At 41.3% G+C, this 17,500-nt stretch overlaps 1 protein-coding gene across 2 annotated transcripts; it reads left to right on the forward strand.

The window, feature by feature from the left end:
• Positions 1 to 1,003: 1,003 nt before the first annotated feature.
• Positions 1,004 to 14,155, forward strand: chn1 (chimerin 1). 2 transcript variants are annotated; one of them, XM_086266756.1, is made up of 8 exons: positions 1,004 to 1,142; positions 5,831 to 6,083; positions 7,321 to 7,405; positions 10,111 to 10,284; positions 11,007 to 11,084; positions 11,776 to 11,913; positions 12,861 to 12,966; positions 13,302 to 14,155. In XM_086266756.1, the coding sequence occupies exons 1-8, from the start codon at positions 1,132 to 1,134 to the stop codon at positions 13,471 to 13,473; spliced, it is 1,017 nt and encodes a 338-aa protein (XP_086122882.1). In that variant the 5' UTR covers positions 1,004 to 1,131; the 3' UTR covers positions 13,474 to 14,155. The 2 variants fall into 2 exon arrangements, with proteins under 2 accessions (XP_086122882.1, XP_086122883.1); XM_086266757.1 differs by lacking the exon at positions 1,004 to 1,142 and adding an exon at positions 1,182 to 4,381.
• Positions 14,156 to 17,500: the final 3,345 nt, after the last annotated feature.

Consider the following 17,500-nt stretch of genomic DNA (forward strand, 5'->3'; position numbering starts at 1 on the left):
AGTCAACAACATTACTCAAGAGGGCTCTGCCACTTAAACAATGTCATCTTGTTACTATGGGAGACAAAGTGTGCCAAGAGGATTTAAGAGAGCCTGTGTCATTCGTATCCTCAGTTTCCTGTTCTTACCTGACAGAAGAGGCACCTGATGTGCTCTTCTGCTGCTGTAGGCCGCCTGCTCCAAGTTTTGATGTGTTGTATCTTCAGAGATGCTTTTCTGCAAATTTTTGTTGTAATGAGTGATTATTTGAGTTTCCATTGCCTTCCTATCATCCCGAAACAGTGTGGCCATTCTCCTCTGACCTATGACTCCAACAAGGGAATTTTTCCCTGGACTGCTGCTCACTGGATATTTTCTCTTGGTAACTCTTTATAATATGAACCGCAACTGAGGCCCTTTCTTTTTTTCAGACCATCTTTAAAAGAGATGGTTGTGTGGGGAAAATCCAACCAGATCATCAGATTCATATCAGAATTTAAGCACGACTTAAATCCATTTAGGGATAAAAACAGGCAATTACATTTTGTGGCAATTAACTGTGCACAACAAGAAGCCTAAAATAACAGTGAAATGGCAAAAAAGCATTTAGCAACGTGAATCTTACGTATAACACAGTGTTGTAATTTGGTGTAGGAAATTGTTTGTGCAGGAAACAGTAAGCAAACCTGCTACTCTGATTTTACAGCGAAGGGTGTTATCAAGCTTTACATTTTGAAACTAACTACTTTCTTTTTAAAAAGAAGAAACAAAATTATCCAAAAGCTTTAACTGATGAAATCCTTTGTTGATGGAAAAGTAGATGAAGATGACTCTTTTTTTAAAGATTTTCCACTGGCACAGGATTTCTCTTTTAAGACACTTGAAAGCTCACCGAATATTTGAGGCATTAACTAACTCATCTAGTACCATCATCATCACTCTGTTGCCAAAATAGCTGAAGCACAATGACTCATTCATCATGCTCTAAACACATACTCACACTGATGTTGCAGGGGCGGTGGGGGCGTCTCTCAGCAGAACCTCACAAAGAGATAAAGGACGATTCAAGCCTTTTAATTATTCTTCGCAATCATTTCTCATTCCTATGTAATAACCAGTCGCTCTCTGTAACAGAAGGTGATTCCTGGGTAGATGAGTTTGAGGTAAGCAAATTGTTTCTCCAGACAGGATTGATGACAGTATTTGCTGATGACTGCCGGTAGCTGTGAGTTTAGATTGGCTGTGGGACACCCACTACTGATAATAAATTAACATAAAGTGCTATGTGTTTAATTTTGTTCTATTGATATTACAGTTTAATATAACTTTCAGTTCAGGTAAACATAGAGCAGAACAGAAGATGTTTTTATTCTGGCGTTAGGTCCCTGTGTGCGGCAGAAGTGTGATCACTGATTTTCTTCCACGCCACTGAAGCAGAGTGACCATGACATTCAGCACCATATCTGACATTTTCAGCCTGCACTTCTACTCTCAGAGCTCCTGCATCCATCAGGAGTGATTTCCTTTGTAATCTAGAATTTCCTTTAAATCGCGGCAAAAATTGATTCCTATTTAAAAAATAAATAAATAAATAAATTGTAAAATTACAGCCAAGTAGACAATTGCACAGATGCTGTAACGCACTCTATACTGTTGTTTCTGTGCACTTAAAGCTTGCCACATGTATGTTTTGACCTTGCAGTGTGAATAGCAAAATGTGATAGCAGCCTACCATAAATCAGTGTCACAGCACAGACTGTTCCAGCCACATGCAGGTAATCTATTTGTGCCAGTGTAATTTGTTCTGGGTTTCTTGCAGGCCCAGCAAAAAAAAAAAAAAAAAGGCATGCATTTGTGCTGCATCTTATGCATATGTGGTATTTCCTGGCAGTGAAGCTTTAGCCATGCACAGTCTTTCGGTACTTCTGATTCACATTGTGAAAATCTTTCTCCACCATGACGCTATTTTATGCATTTACTGTAGATAGCTACACAGTGCTTAAGTAACAAGACTACTGACAATGAATTTCTTTCTTGTTGTGCCACACATTTAATTCTGCAGAAAGTTTTCTGTTCCTAGTTCTGATATTAGTGGCCTGTACTCTAAGATTTTACAGGTAAATCCATAATTTGTTGGGCAAAGGCACAGTTTTGTAGTTTTGCCTCTGTACACAACTGCAGTGGATTTTATATCAAACAGTTAAGATGTAATAGAACTGGAGATTTTCAGCTTTAATTCAAGAGGCTCTACAGAAAAGTTGGATTTACAGTTTAGGAATTGCAAACTAACATAATTGCAAATAGAGGGGTTGTTTTTAAACTCGCATGAGGTATAGAATGAAGTCTAAAATTGGCATACCAAGTGTTATTTTTCCTCCTTGAGATGCTCTGTCAGGGCTTTGCTGCAGCCTCCAGTGGCTAAGTGTGGGTCTCTCTGCATTCAGAGTTGTTTTCAGTAACTGATTGGACTGTGAGGTGCCATTTATTCAGTTTTGGAACATTTGGCTGAATCTGCACAGCCTTGCAAACTTCAGAATTCGTCCTGATACTTCTATCAACGCTCACATTATCAGTTAACTCTAATGACCCGATTGTGCCGGCATGCCCATACCATAACTTTGCCTCTTTGGCAGATAATGTGTTATGCTTCAAATCACAAGCTGTTTCTTTCCTTCCCCATAATTTTTCTCTTTCCATCATTCTGGTATGAAAGTTAATCTTGGTTTCATATGTCTTTTTTTTCAGGAGCATGTTGCTGTTTTATATGTTTTCTGGTAAAATCTAATCTTATTTTTATGTTCTTGAGTGTAACCAGTGGTTTTACAGCTTGTTGTAAAACCATTCATAAAGGTGTGTCTGGCTTATAGACTTTGACAGTGATATCTTTGGGCTGAAACACATCAAAATGAAAATTCAACACTTTGAATCGACTTCAGATATTATGCCTTCCTCATTTGTCATGAAATATCACAGGAACAGGCCTGACTAGGTCATGAAACAGCTTGTCAGTCAATTGTCCAATTAATTTTGAGCTTCTGAAGATGAGGCTGTATGCATGAAAATGACTGCAATTCCTAAACAGTTAATTTAAAACGTATGTAAAACCCCACTAATTAAATGTTAAAATCCACCGTGGTGTTGAACAGAGGCAAAACTACAAAAACTGTGCCTTTGTTCAACAAATTATGGATCTAACTGTATTAAAACATCCCAGCTTCTTCAACCTTCGAATTACATAACATCATCACATTTCCTTGAGATTGAGGTTTGTAGATCAGCATTAATTCAAAGCCTTTTGGTGTTATATAAGTAAATGGTTGTTCTGCTTTTTTGTGTGTTTTGACATTCGCTTTGATTTTGAATGATGGATTATTGCAGCTGTACCTTATTTATTTCAAACATATGAAAGTGTCCAAATGACTAGAAAAGAAATCATAGCCGTGAGAGTTCACATTCAGATCTTGCCATTGTCCACTTAATGGGTCGTCGTGTTTTGTTGGGTCAGCAGTGCATTAGAGGAAACTTTCCTTACGTAACGACTTTCTTACCTCACAGAAGTACTTAGCGACACCAACAGCTTAATGGATCAAATGGGAGTGGGAGGGAGTGAGTGAGGAAATTAAGTTTAAAAAAAGAATGTGAAGGCTTTGAGATTTTGCTAGTTTCTGGGGCAAATCAGAATAAAACTGTTAATCTAGAAAGATTGAGTAACACTTTAAACCTCGAATGTGGAGAAGCCTAGCACTCTGGCCTAGGCTGGCCACAGATGGACAGCACGGAGGATACTGAGTATATCCATGCATCCATTCTCAGGGGTCCCATTTCTGGGCATGTCTGGGAAACAAGCAAATCAATCAGTGTCAATTAGAGCTTTGTTCAAAGTAAACCACATCCTGGATGTCAGACGTTCATTCTGCACTCAACAGCAGGCAATGCAATTACGCTGCAAAACCTCTGAAGGGCTAGGGGTCTGAGAGGATGAAGTGGTGCATATAAAAGGCTCTTACTGTCTTTTATCTATCCTCTCTCAGGTACCCTCCTGAGCAGAGACTTTCACTGAGCATGAGAGAGGGTAGCCACACTGGAAGCCCTCTGTTTCATGTTGTGAGCCTGTCCCTGTCAGACACCACTGTTTGGGATGCCATTCTACATAAGTACGCCGATCTTCAAAGCCTCTTTCCTGCTCCCCTCTGCTGCTCATGCTCTGATTTTGATACCTCTGCAATGAGATGGGAGCAGCAAGAGCCTTTAACAGTCATTGATTCCTGAAGTCTACAGTCTGTATAGTCACTTCCTCTGCAGCTGGAAAAGGTGCGAATGTTACCCTTTAACAGCCGAGTCTGAATTAGATTCTGAGACGTGGGAGCATAATCGCACTTGACTTGCAGTGTGAGTTACCGAGGTAGGTTGCACATCCTTTCTCTCACATTGCCACCACGATGCTATATTTAATACTTCATTTCTATGCAGACAACAAGCTTACATCAGTGTATACCTCAAGGAAATGAACAGTCAGACAAAGGCAGCAAAGAAAGAAAATCCTCCCAGCTGGATCCCCCACGCCTGGCACAGACACATGTTGTTTAATTCTTTATTGTATATTTTATCATAATGTAAGGGGGTGGAATAAGCTGGTAACGGTGAATATAGATGTGTGATACAAAATATGATAGTGTTGCTACTGTTGTTACTATGCTATTTCAATTGCAGTGATATCTTCTGGGTCATGTTTGTATTGTTTTTGTTTATTTTTAGAGTATATATAGCTTAGCTAATGGTAATTCAAGGGTATTCATCTAATGTAGGAAATGCAGCATTAAAATGTACACAAAGCACATCTTCCGCTATGGTGCACACTAATGCCAGGGTTGAAATTTCAGTCCCTTTTCATTATGGTTGGTGTGTGGTATAAACAGAGTTCACTGAGGCAGAATATTTTTCAAGAAGTGCTTTATTTATACAACTTTTAAAAAAAAGTTTCGTTGAAAAGCTTTCCATCCGAAAATGAATTTGTCTAAAACTTTTGCGCATCACTTCCTGTCATAGCATGCATCGATAACAGTGATGCCCTATTTTGGTTGAACGGTTGAAGCTTTTGTGTCGTGATCGGTTTCTGTAGCAACACGATTTTGAAAATAGCTCCCCTCTCTAACGGCCCACTGCTGTCGCAAGTTCTCCAGGCTGTAGCCCACTCCTGACGCATGACTCATTCATTGCTCATTATCATCCCACTCTCATTTCGTCCTACCCAGTCTCCCCTGCTTGGATATCTGATGGTGGTGTGGGGGCGGGGTACTGGCTACTATAAAGCTGGTGCATCCGTGCTGCGATTGGCTGGTGGGATTCCTTTAATCTGCTCTGACTACTATAGGGTCCACCCCCATACTCCTCCCCCTCTCTTTGCCCTCACTGACAGCATCCATACACAACAGTGCGCTGTCTCTGTTCCAGGGAGAATATCAGCTCTGCACAGGGAGGAGAGGATTAGCCACAGCCACTCAGCTCATCTGCATACATGTTCCCAGAGAACCACATGAGCACCCAAGGCTGCACCTCTTTTGTATAAAAGCTGGCACTCCTATCACAGAGTCTCCACTTCATCTACTCTCACTGCTGTGAGGAGATTCAAAAGGGACCACAGTTGTTGTTTATTTTGGTTTTTTTTCTTTTGGACTCTTTTGAATGATCTAAAGACTTGTTTATATCATTTAAAAAGGCCATGTCTCTTTTTAATTGGCAAAATGAAAGTAGTATTATTTGACGTATATCTTGTTTGAACATCAAGGAGTTTATTCCCATTTTTTTTTCCTGGGGTTGTGTTTTTTTTTTTTTCATCCTTTTTTTGCTCCAGAATGCCATCTAGAGAGTCCTATGAGGTTTGCCAGGAAGAGAAGCCTCTGGTGCAAAAGGCCAAGCGTGAGGCCAATCAGGAGGATATTCTGGCCGCAGCCCTGGGGATGAGGATGGGGCCACAAAAACCTTCAGCCACTTTTTGGCAGCCACTTAAACTGTTCGCCTATTCGCAGCTCACCTCACTGGTTCGCAGAGCTTCACTGAAGGAGAGCGACTGGCCCTCCAGATCTGAGAAAGCCCACAACTTTAAGGTGAGCATGAGTCAACTTAAAGAACGCTTGTCAGCTGTTGCATCTCTTGGTTTAATTTCATCATGTGTGGCCACAGGGCTGCTGCTCGAGCCTCCCTTGTGGGAGATCGAAGGGGAGGGGTGTGGGTTACTGACAGGGAGACTGGGGATGAAAAACAGAGCTGTTTTGGTCTGTCCAGTGAGCCCTAATCAAAAGAAAATCTGTTGGGTGGTCTGTGAACCACTGCTGTTAGTTTGAGCACCAGATGGAGAGATTAGGCCAATAGAGAGCAGAAAAAGTGGCGGACAGTATCCCCGTTTGGCTCAGGCTCACTCTCCTAGTTTGGCTGGTTAATGGGATGGAGAACAGTGAGCGATATATTACTGTCAAGGCTTTTAAACTGCTGATGCTCACTCATCTCTCTCTGCTGCTTTGTTCTCTTGTTTTGCTGAATGTTACATTTCGACCTTTAGAGAATTTGAAGCCTCTGCAGCCATAAAGGAGAAAGCTATGCGCGCGAAATCAAAATCAAGAGAATATTTTGAAGTATAATGAGTGAAACGTGCACTTTGTGTCTTCTAATGTCAGACTTTCCAGTTTAAATTGGGCAGACATTTACATTTACTGTGTTCAATTAATTAAAAGGTCCACATTAGATTGTACTTTTGAGAGTACGATGTGGTATGGTAACATGCAATCATGGCTAAGGATGACATCACTCCAGTCGATTGATGTCAGTGTTTTGTGTTTACAGTTTTTGGATATTTTATAGCACGATTGCCTCCACACTTCTACACATCTAACAGTCTAACAATACTACACAAAAGCCTTTTTATCTAAGATTGCTAATGGCTAAATGCAAAAATGCCAGGAGAGCTGTGGTTTGCTCTTTTTCCCAGAGGCCTCCCTGATTGGCGAGGCTGTCGTTAGCTCCTGGAGCGTGGGGCTTCCTCTGCTACACAAGAAGTTGTCTTTCCATAGACTATTTCCTGACAGCTCGCACCTTTTCTCTCGTGAGGTGTCACAACATGCTGCGCCATGATGGCAAAGCCTCTGCCACTCAGTGTCACGGCTGCACCCGCCAAAGCATTGTCATTTTGAGGGCCTGTTTAAACAACAATCCTCCTCCACTGTGTCATTTTAGGTGGCAGCACCCACTGGTCTCCTGGAGAAATCACTGCAACTACCCACTGTTTCCTTCTATCTCGTCATTGCACTTCATCGCTAATATCTGTCACTGTCCTCCTCTCTGTTGTAGGTCCATACCTTTCGGGGACCTCACTGGTGCGAGCACTGTGCCAGCTTCATGTGGGGACTGATGGCTCAGGGGGTCAAATGTACAGGTATGACTTGTTCTCAGTCGCATTACATAAACCCCTTGATTACTTTACAGCTTTCTTTCGTTGCGTTGGTGGTGGGGCGTCGCTGTAAATGGGTTACTTGGCTTTCAGTGCATCTGGAGCTGGATTATTGAGTAGTTTAAGGATTATTAATTGTGTAACAGAATGAAATGGGGTCTTTATGACTGTGATGTAACAGATATGTTACATGAAGTAAAAAGCTTCTTTTTTCTGATCTACTTCCTTATTTTTTGCTCTAAAGTCTTAAATAATATAATAACTCCACATAACTCCACAATCCTCAGTGCGTCTTCACATTCTCTCATCAGCGTGACCAAAACCAAAAGATTTTAAAGAACATTTGCAGTCTCGTAGGCCTGAAAGCGCACAGTACAGTTCTCGTTGCTTTCGTGGAAGATTTCTGTGTTTATTTTCTATGAATTATGGGCTCATTTTAAGAATATTCACCAATAGTCTACAAGCATTTTCAGTCTTTATGTGACAAATAACATTCACACATTCAGCTCTGCTACTGTGAGGGAAATAGTTGCAGTGTATTTACTTTGTTGTCTATCACATACTCAAACACGAGATTCCCATTTCATTGTAAGCATTCGTTCTCCCATCCCGAAATAGTACTATAATATGGTCTGATGCCTGTCTTTGATGTTTTATTGATGAAACAAAGTGTGTCACATAAATCTGCGAGAGCTCTGATATTAATTATTAATGCGCTGGTTTTGAACAACAATCCAAATAAAGGCACATATGTTTGGAGCCAACCTTTATCGACTTTAATACATTGCCATTCCTTCAGACTCAACCTCAGATCCCAGAATCTAGGGCAGCAAAGTCTCACACGATGCTCGAATTTGCATACCAAAAAAAAAAAAATGTTCTCCCACCCCCTTTTCTTTTTGTGAACTGCTTTTGGCCGGGTGCCAGAAAGCCAGCCTCTGCTTGTGTTTGTTGTGCCACATTTCCTCATCAGAGTACACCCCCCAGCCTCATCCCATCATGCCCGTGAAGGAAAACAAAGCTGGCATGTCTCTTTAATGAGGAGTAGAGATGGGAGTGTGGGGAAGGAGCACTGTTTCCACACACATTAATATTCAGCCGGCTTCAACCTAAGAGCTAGGTCACACAGCTCAACCCCTATTTAACTTAAATACTTGGTAGGGGGAGAAAAAACAGTCCCTTTAACAAACACTTGTAATGCTTCTTGTTTTCACTTCCAGTCAGAAAGAGACCGGTTTCGACTGGTAACTGTGCTGATTAGACATGTTGATAATGTGCTGATTAGAAATGAGCTCCCAGCCACCAATGAAACTCTTCTAAAACACTGAGCAGCAGCTTCATTACCTTAGCAACAGAGACAGAGGTGACGGTGCACCAAAGCATCATCCCCTGTTTCCCAGTGTCCCCTGGGCTCCTTGTCACCCACCCCACCTGGGACCCAGGGCTACCGTTGAGCTCGCATGGACAATAGGAACTCAGCAGCCTTGTGTCTGATGACAGGCCCCCTCTGCGATTATAGTGCCTGTCTCATGTCCTTAAGAGAATCATCTCTTAAGGTAATTACATTTCAGCATCAATGCATATAAATTCAGGCAGTGTGAATTTCTCAAGGGGCCCATATTAATCAAAATATCATCTGAGGTCTTCCAGACATGTAGCTTTCAGAAGAAGCTTTTTTTTAAATTTAAAATTAAAACATAGCAGTTCTTTTGAGAGATTCAAAAGATGTCACATTTGTGAAATAAAGAAAAAAAAACACATGGCAATTGTCAAAAAACCTTTAATAGAACTTGAAGACGGCTCTGAAGATCTAAGAGCTCGAAGAGCTGCCCCATTTTAGTCTGGGAAACTAGGTCTTCTATAGCCCGCAGCGCCTCAATTGCTGCTTCCACAGCCATTGTGTGTGAGCTTGGATTTGGAAAAGAATAGAGCACACAGCAGTGCTGACTGGCCCTCCTCCGGGCCACAGCTTTTTCAGTGTTCGTCTAATTCCCAACATGCGTCTCTGTTACAAAGCAGCGCTGCAGTGTCTGCATCTGCTCTCCACGGGCACCTCTGTTCCCTACAAGGTGAATCCTGCCCTGAAACAGCTGTGCCTCGGGTCTTGTGACTGATGGCAAAACATCGTGTTGAGTATGCTATCATCTTGACTAATGTGCTGCTGGGCTGGCTATTTAAACACCCACTGAGGGCCAGTCGATGTCTGAAGTAGGAAAAATTTGGCTAAAAAAAGATATTTCCTCAAATTGGTGTATCAATTTCTTCTAACTATTTTTAAAAGGAGTATTTTGACATGAAATTTCTGTGGATGGTCAATGTCCTGTTTGTCCTTTTTTATTGCTAATACATTTCTACTAAACAAGCTCCCCTCTAGCGGTGACTTTAGCGAAGGTGAGCCCAATGGCATGCGTAGCAGAGAAAGAGCTCTCCAAAGCTCTCCAGTGGTCCTGTGACATTTCAGGGGCAGATATTGATCAAGGGGATTAACACTGCTTTGCAAGCCAAAAAACACATGAAACCAGCGAGCCAAATCAAAATGAACTCAGGGCTGAGCGCTGTGTAAAGGCTTTGGGTATAAAAACAAACTAGAAGCAGTCATTCATTACGCTATATTGCCTTTTTCATGGTGACTTTAATGCTACAGATATGCCTGAACTTAACCATTTGTGTGCCTCTTTCTGTGTCTGTAGATTGTGGTTTGAACACCCACAAGCAGTGCTCATCTCTGGTACCAAACAACTGCAAACCCGACCTGAGACACATCCGGAAAGTTTACAGCTGTGACCTCAGCACGCTAGTTAAAGCTTGCAATACAGCCCGACCCATGGTGGTGGACATGTGCATAAGAGAGATCGAGTCCAGAGGTTAGTCTAACGTGAGCTCGTGAACTTCAGTGTGTTCTGTCTGATTCAAATATACGCAGTAGAGCTGAAAATAACAAGACAGGCACAATAAATGCTGTTTTTGTTAGTCCACAGCTGTAATCCTACACACTGATTAACTGACAGCTCTCAGGTTCAAGGATTCTGTTTCTCGCTGTAAAACAGCTTCCCTTTAAATTTACAGTAAGCGATCTGCAATATATAGTACTTAGGTTGAAGTGTTAAAAATCTGATTCAATTACTGACTGAGTTAATGGTTTTTGTTTTGTTTTTTGTCGGGGTGGATAATGGGAAGGGGCTTGAGAGGAGTGATGGGACTGCTGGTAATTGCAGATGTTTAATGAGGAATACATTACTCTGTTTCCTGCTGCCTTAGTTGATTGCATTTCAGTTAAATCATTCAACTATGTAGGAAACTCGTTGGTTCCCTCATTGTCTGCCCTCTAATATATGTCTGTAGCTAAGTTTGATTTATGTCTTTATTATTTTGCTCAGTGATGCAGAAAAGTATTTGCATCTGCCCATGTTGTTCCACTGTGTGACACTGTGGACATTTTATCCTCAATTTCTTATGCATATTTAAGACCGTTTAATGGCATTTCCTAAATTAGCCATGGAATTCTATGTGGCTGAATTTTTCTCCATTACTCGTGACAGCCCTTACAGTGACTGAAAGGTTGTTTATTTTCTGTTTGCTCCTCAAGGACTGAAGTCAGAAGGCCTCTACAGAATATCTGGATTCAGCGAATCAGTGGAAGAGGTCAAGTCCAGGTTTGACAAAGGTGTGTTTTACATGTTTTTGTACAACTTTCAACTCACAAATTACACTTTGTGCCTGCCTATGTTTATGAGACTCATGCACAACACTTTTTTATTATAAAATGACATATTTGTGAAAGGTTAGTGCTGCTTTGGTAGTTAAGATCCAATCCTGATATTTCACTGTGTGTGGACAGAGAAGGACAGCCTCAGGAGGCTACAGACCAGGCACTCTCCCTGCCTTAAAGACAGCCATGAAAAAAAAAAAGATCCTTGCTGTGTTGGGATTCAGTAGTGGACTTAGTAAGAATAAAAATGTCTTGGCCCAGTGCAGTGTGAATTTTAACTGCAAGAAAAACCCTGCAGCAGTGGGCTAAACTCTTAGCCAGATCCGCATGTGGGAGATCATCCATGACAGAGTGTCATTCCAGCTCACAGCACTGTGATGTTCAGTCTGCCAGCACAAGTAGGCCATGGCCTGCTCTGAAAAGCATGCGCAACCCAGAGAAAGTCAGAATAAAACAAGCCAGGCAGATGATAGCAGCTACTTTGCAAAAATACTGAGCAAGACTGCTTTTTTTTTCTTTTTCTCCATGGCTGTCTTTATTCCCGAATTTACTCTGTGATGTGAGATTGTTGATGTGAGCCATATTTAGTGAGAAAACTCTCACTTTCTTCTCCTTGTCTCCCCCTTTCCATCACTCGTCTTCACAGATGGCGAGAAGACAGACATCTCAGTGAATGCCTATGAAGACATCAATATCATCACGGGTGCATTGAAACTGTACCTCAGGGATTTGCCTGTTCCTGTCATCTCATTCGACGCTTACCCCAGGTTCATCGAGGCTGCAAGTACGTCACAACCAGACAAATTAGTCAGAAACACACCTGTTTCACTCAGTTTGATTTTTGCTGGCAAACAGTTGTCGTTAAGCTCTATGCTGTTTCCTTCATTTGATCACGAAATGAGTCACATCAGAAGACATTACCTGCATTTATTCATCTTTTACTTTGCAGAAAATGTTTTACTGGATATAATGTACCAGATGTGAGCTGAAGAGTACTGGACTCAATGTAGTGAAAAGTACAACAGGGGTGTCAAACATAAGGCTCAGGGGCCCAGAATCAACCTGCTGGAGACTCCAATTTGGGTTGGCTTTGGAAAATGCAAAGGAGTGTATAAATTTTGGACATTTTAACTGTATTTATGCAAATTTTGCAGCTTCTCCTACCAATAAAGACCTCTCCCATGGCCATGGATACTGCACCAAAGCGAATAAATTTAGTATTAATTTAGCTTCAAAGTTCTTTTCAACTTTCCCTTACGGTACTTGTCGTCTATCGGTCTCTTGCCGGTATTTAGCCTTAGATGGAGTTTACCACCCACTTTGGGCTGCATTCCCAAACAACCCGACTCCGAGAAGACCGAGTTTTATGTATGTCGCCCATAGTGTAAAATGAGCTTGACATCCCTGATCTGGAATAATTGTACAATATGAGTTCTGTAGCTGCAGCTGATGTTTTTTTCCCCCTATTTTTTAATATATATTCAAATGTAGTATGAGCTGCAATGTTATTTCATTGCAGCACAGCGATGAGCACTATGAAAATGTACAGCTGCTTTCAACAAGCATACAGTCAAGAGCACTAAGTGTTCATTTGGACACTCAGTGCCCCCCCCCACCAGATTTCCTAATGGAAACTAATGGGTTTTACTTTTACTTCACCGGAAGTACCTCCGGTAATTTGTGACTGCCTGCTCTAGCTACACTAATGGCGTGCTCCTTTGTCTTTTGCAGAGCTCACAGACGCAGAGAAGAAGCTGGAAGCTTTCCGCGAGGCTCTTGCTCTCCTACCACCACCACACGCTGAAACTCTAAAGTACCTCATGGCTCACTTAAAAAGGTGAGTAATCCAAGGTAATTCTGCAAGAGCCAAAGAACCGTAAAAAAATAATTAAGAGGGGTTAGTGAAGGGTGTAATGCTTCTGCTGCGGGAGGGGTAGACTAAATGTCTAAAACGTTATTGGCATTTTTCAAACATCAGCCTCTCCTTTGCCTTTATTTCTTATCAGAAAGTAGAAAAAAAATTAAACATGTAAAGAGTTAAATGTGTTATGTATAAATATGATTTTATATTAGACTGTGTGTATCTTACATGTTACCTTTGCATGCGGTTGCTGAAACTGTTCCTTTGCGAGGGTGTATGTAGTATTCTTCTAACTTTGATAAATGTTGCAGGGTGACACAAAATGAGAAATTCAACTTGATGAACGCAGAAAACCTTGCCATCATTTTCGGGCCCACCCTCATGCGTGCACCCAACACGGACGCCATAACAGCGCTGAATGACATCCGCTATCAGAGACAGGTGGTGGAGGTGCTCATTAAAAAAGAGGATGTACTCTTCTAAACAAAAAGTAGGACTTTTATAGAACAGCCCTCTAATCATTTTTTGTGTAAAGACTTGAATGACTTTTTTATTACACTGATTGATGCTTTTTTTTTAATGCCTTGTGTATGGACTAGTGCTAACCTAACATCTGTCCTCCCCTGTACTGGGTGTGGATGATGAACCTTACACTTGTACGTACCTTTTGTCTCCCCATTTTTGTCGGGGTTTTTTTGAAAAGCTGACAGACCAGCATGCATGGTGCAAGGTCTTTGTTTGCTTTGTAGTCGTAACCCAGCATGTGTTAAGATGTGTAGCGCTGTGATTTCTGCTTTTGTCTGTAACACAGTAGATTTTGTCCACATTCCCAGCTGCTTGCTGTGCAGCTATTTCTGTGAAACTTTATATAGTTGGATGTAAAAAAAAATAAAAATAAGCTACTAATTTTACTGGGGTAATTTTTATGATGCTGTATTTTTTTATCTCCTCGAATGTTTCTACGTCACCTGCAGTTCTTTGAATAAGTCTTTCTTCTTAATGTGTACACACTGCTGGATTTTCCTGACCTTAACATTTTTGTTGTGTTAGAAGCAGCATTATTTGTGAATTTGATTCTTTTTTTTTCTTCTTTTTTTTACTGTAATGTTTTTTGTACAAAACTTGTGCATGGTCACTTTAATTTATTAAACCTTACTCTGATAAATTAAGTGCTTAATAAGTCATCTGAATTGAGATAATAAAAAATCAAAATTAATAAATATCTGGTTAAAAATGCAATTAAGTGATTTTCATTCTTTTAACTTACAAAAACTCTGTAAAAACAAGAATCTGGGCACAGTAGCGGTTTTTGATACGGGCGACATGGGCGGTTGCCCGGGGCGGCATCGTGGTGGGGGGCGGCATCACGGGCATTGGCAAAAAAACCCAACAAATTACTTGTACTCATGCTGCCCCGACATCATGCCAGCACATATTGGGAATCGCATAGGCACCGATTGGCTTTCTGTCGCCCATTTGCTGGTAGTAAGGGCGCCCTCCGTTTGCGAGGTGCGCCTGCTGCTTGTGGCAGATTTTAATATTAATTAGTCATTGTCAATTGTTGATTTGTCCTCTTCTCATTGTATGATGCATTATGATGGCTGTCTGGTAGCCATTTGCATACTATGCATACTCTCTCTCTCTACATATATGTGTGTGTGTGTGTGTGTGTGTTGGGGGGGGGGGGGGGGGGGGGGGACAGAGGGAGTGTTCGCACAGGGCGCCAAACAGGCTAGGACCGCCACTGTCTGGGCAAATGTATGGGTAACATTTTACAAACCACATACATACATATCTGCTCACCTTTGCCTTTATACTGTCTTTCAGGGGAAATGTCCCAACTAGTCATTAAAGCCTCTTGGAACCCTAACTGAGCAGTTAAAAGCCTAAAAACTGAGTCAAGCCGAGCCGAGCCGAGTGGGTACTAGTGAAAAAGGGCTAGAAGTCTGAGTTCTCACCCTGCAGAACAAAGGAGATCCGCAGCAGGGGTTGGGCATTATTTTAGCCATTTGTCACTTTTTCGCATTAGAAGTTCCTTTATTTCACTGACAATTTTTAAAAAAAGCATGAATTTACTTTCATTTTTCACCGTGACTTACACTATTGATTTCTTAAGTAATGTTGGTGTAATGCCTGTACTGCCTGTGAAATCACTTTGTTCAGCCATACTTCCTTATGACTCTCCCCATAGTCCATCGCTGAACAATTAAATTTTTGTACAGTCTCCATAGCTTACATATTTTGATCTATTTTTGTGTAGTTGTGGCACAACATCAGCAAATGAAGTGCCTTGAAGTGGCTCAGCTTTGATATGGGATACAGGAAGTGCTATGAAGACCAGATGGGGAACATATGTGACAGCACACCTGACATCTGGCTCATATAAAGTGAACTTGTTGCTCAGGTTGGGGCAGCAACATTCATCCTTAGTCAACACTGTAAGCCAAGGCTTAATATGGCCTTTAGAACAACTGCAGATGTGGGTTATATTTGGCCCGAATATCTACCTCAATCTGGGAACGTTATACTTCTATAGTTGCTGCACTGGGGCTGTGCTATAGATATGGAAAGAAAACTATTAAGTACAGACACGTTGCTGTTTTTTATTAAGAGATTTGTTGTTCATAGTAAGAAAACATACAATAGCTAGTCTTGTGCATTAAATAAAGAAGAGGAAATATATACTAGACATGGAGGGGCTGCAGTGATGACCCTGACACTCTTTCATTCTGCATATTCATGATGACGGGTTGTGCCTAAAAGCGCACATGTCACGTGTCACATGACTTTACAGAAATCCCTGTAACATCCCATCAGTCACACAGATTCACTGAGGAATTAAAACCAAACCCACATTACCTGCGGCAGCACCACTGCACTCTGGGGAGGTTGTTAATTACTGGATATATGTGCAAACAATGTCACATGAAATTTGTGGATTTTGAGTTTAATTACCCACAGGTTATGTCCTTCCATGCAATTTCCAAGAACCAGTCATGCACGTCACCAGTGGCTCATTACATGACCAGGATTTCATACTACTGAGGCCCAGAGAATAAATTTAAGTTGTTTGGATAGCGTGTTTATTCCACGTGATTTTAAATAGTGTTTTCCCTCTAGCCTTGGACACGTGAACGTTCAGACTGTAGTATTGTTTTCTATGTTGTCTGCAGCTTCATTTCCAGCCTTTCCCTCCATTTAGGTCTTTGTGCCTCAAATTTCACCACTAAGCATTTGAGAAGCAATCACTGCTTGACATTTAATCACTCCGGTGTTGTGGCCACATCACATTGAGTTAATGTAAGCTAAATTCAGACTTGTCTCCGGTGATAGTGTGGCAAAATTGGATTTTCATCCAACCGTTTAGTGCCCCCCCACCATTATCAGCCATTTTAAATATATCATAGTACTGTGAATGAGGGTAAGCCGCACAAATAAAGCTATCAAGCTTTCTATCACTCAGTCAGATGTGGTGATAACACCATGCTAGATCAGCGTCTGCCAAATGTATTGTGCACTGGATGTGCATTATTCACAGCATGAGAAATCTGAAAGGCTGTGATCCATGAGATAACTGACCTTTCTCTCTTAACTGCTGAATGGCAATGCTTCCTTCCCTGCTGAACGCTGACCTGAATACATTTACAAGTGCTGAAATATAAGTGCAGAATTTGAAATGGCAATGCTTATCCTTTTAATTAGAGGCTAATGCTTGACATTATAGCACTGTGACTGTTTCTGTGGTTTAATTTATACGCTTTCCAAATGCACACAAATTTTCACTCGTAAAAGCTTAAATATTAACACATAACAATAATATATGGAAACAGGAGTAGTACATATTGAATTAAAAATCATGTGTATGCAAAATATGAGTCAGTGTTTCTACATTTACGTTGCCACAATTTGTAACAAAGCACAATGTTTTCTTTGTAATTTCTAATCCTCTTAATGTTCATCAAACCATAACCATTCAATATGGTGTCCACTGTTCATCCACCACCTGCAGGTATTACATAGGTGCTTTTATTTGTATTCGCTGAATATTTAATCACTCACAGAGCAGATGTAAACACGCAACTCGCACTGTGAGGCTTCAAAGCTGGACAGTGCACCAGAAGTGTCCGACTGAGACAAGGCTGACTGAGCAGATACAATGAAGGCTTGTCCTGCATTACATGACAGACTTGGAGAAAGGCAAAGCGGTGCTAACACGGTGCAAATTCAAATGACCTGAGTGGCTAGTGGGAGAGCAAAGGGGGAGGGTTGAGAAGAATCTCTGTTAATTCAGATATTGCCAAAATGCTCATTTGTTCCTAAGTGAGATGAATGAGGCTCGTGGTTCAGTGGTTGGCTGATTGAACGGAGTAGATATGTGAGGAAATTGAGTTGCTTGACCCACCACTGGCCCGACAGGATGGGGGCAGTGCACAGCAAGAAAGAAATGCGTGGGTGTAACACCTGCCCTCTAGAAAGGACACGGTGTGGATTGACAAAGCTTTAAACAAAG

This window comes from Aulonocara sp. 'chitande type north' Nkhata Bay, linkage group LG16, assembly GCF_057382095.1.
Source record: "Aulonocara sp. 'chitande type north' Nkhata Bay isolate Kocher_YH1m ecotype deep benthic linkage group LG16, A_spYH_male_GT1.1, whole genome shotgun sequence".
Taxonomy (NCBI): domain Eukaryota; kingdom Metazoa; phylum Chordata; class Actinopteri; order Cichliformes; family Cichlidae; genus Aulonocara; species Aulonocara sp. 'chitande type north' Nkhata Bay.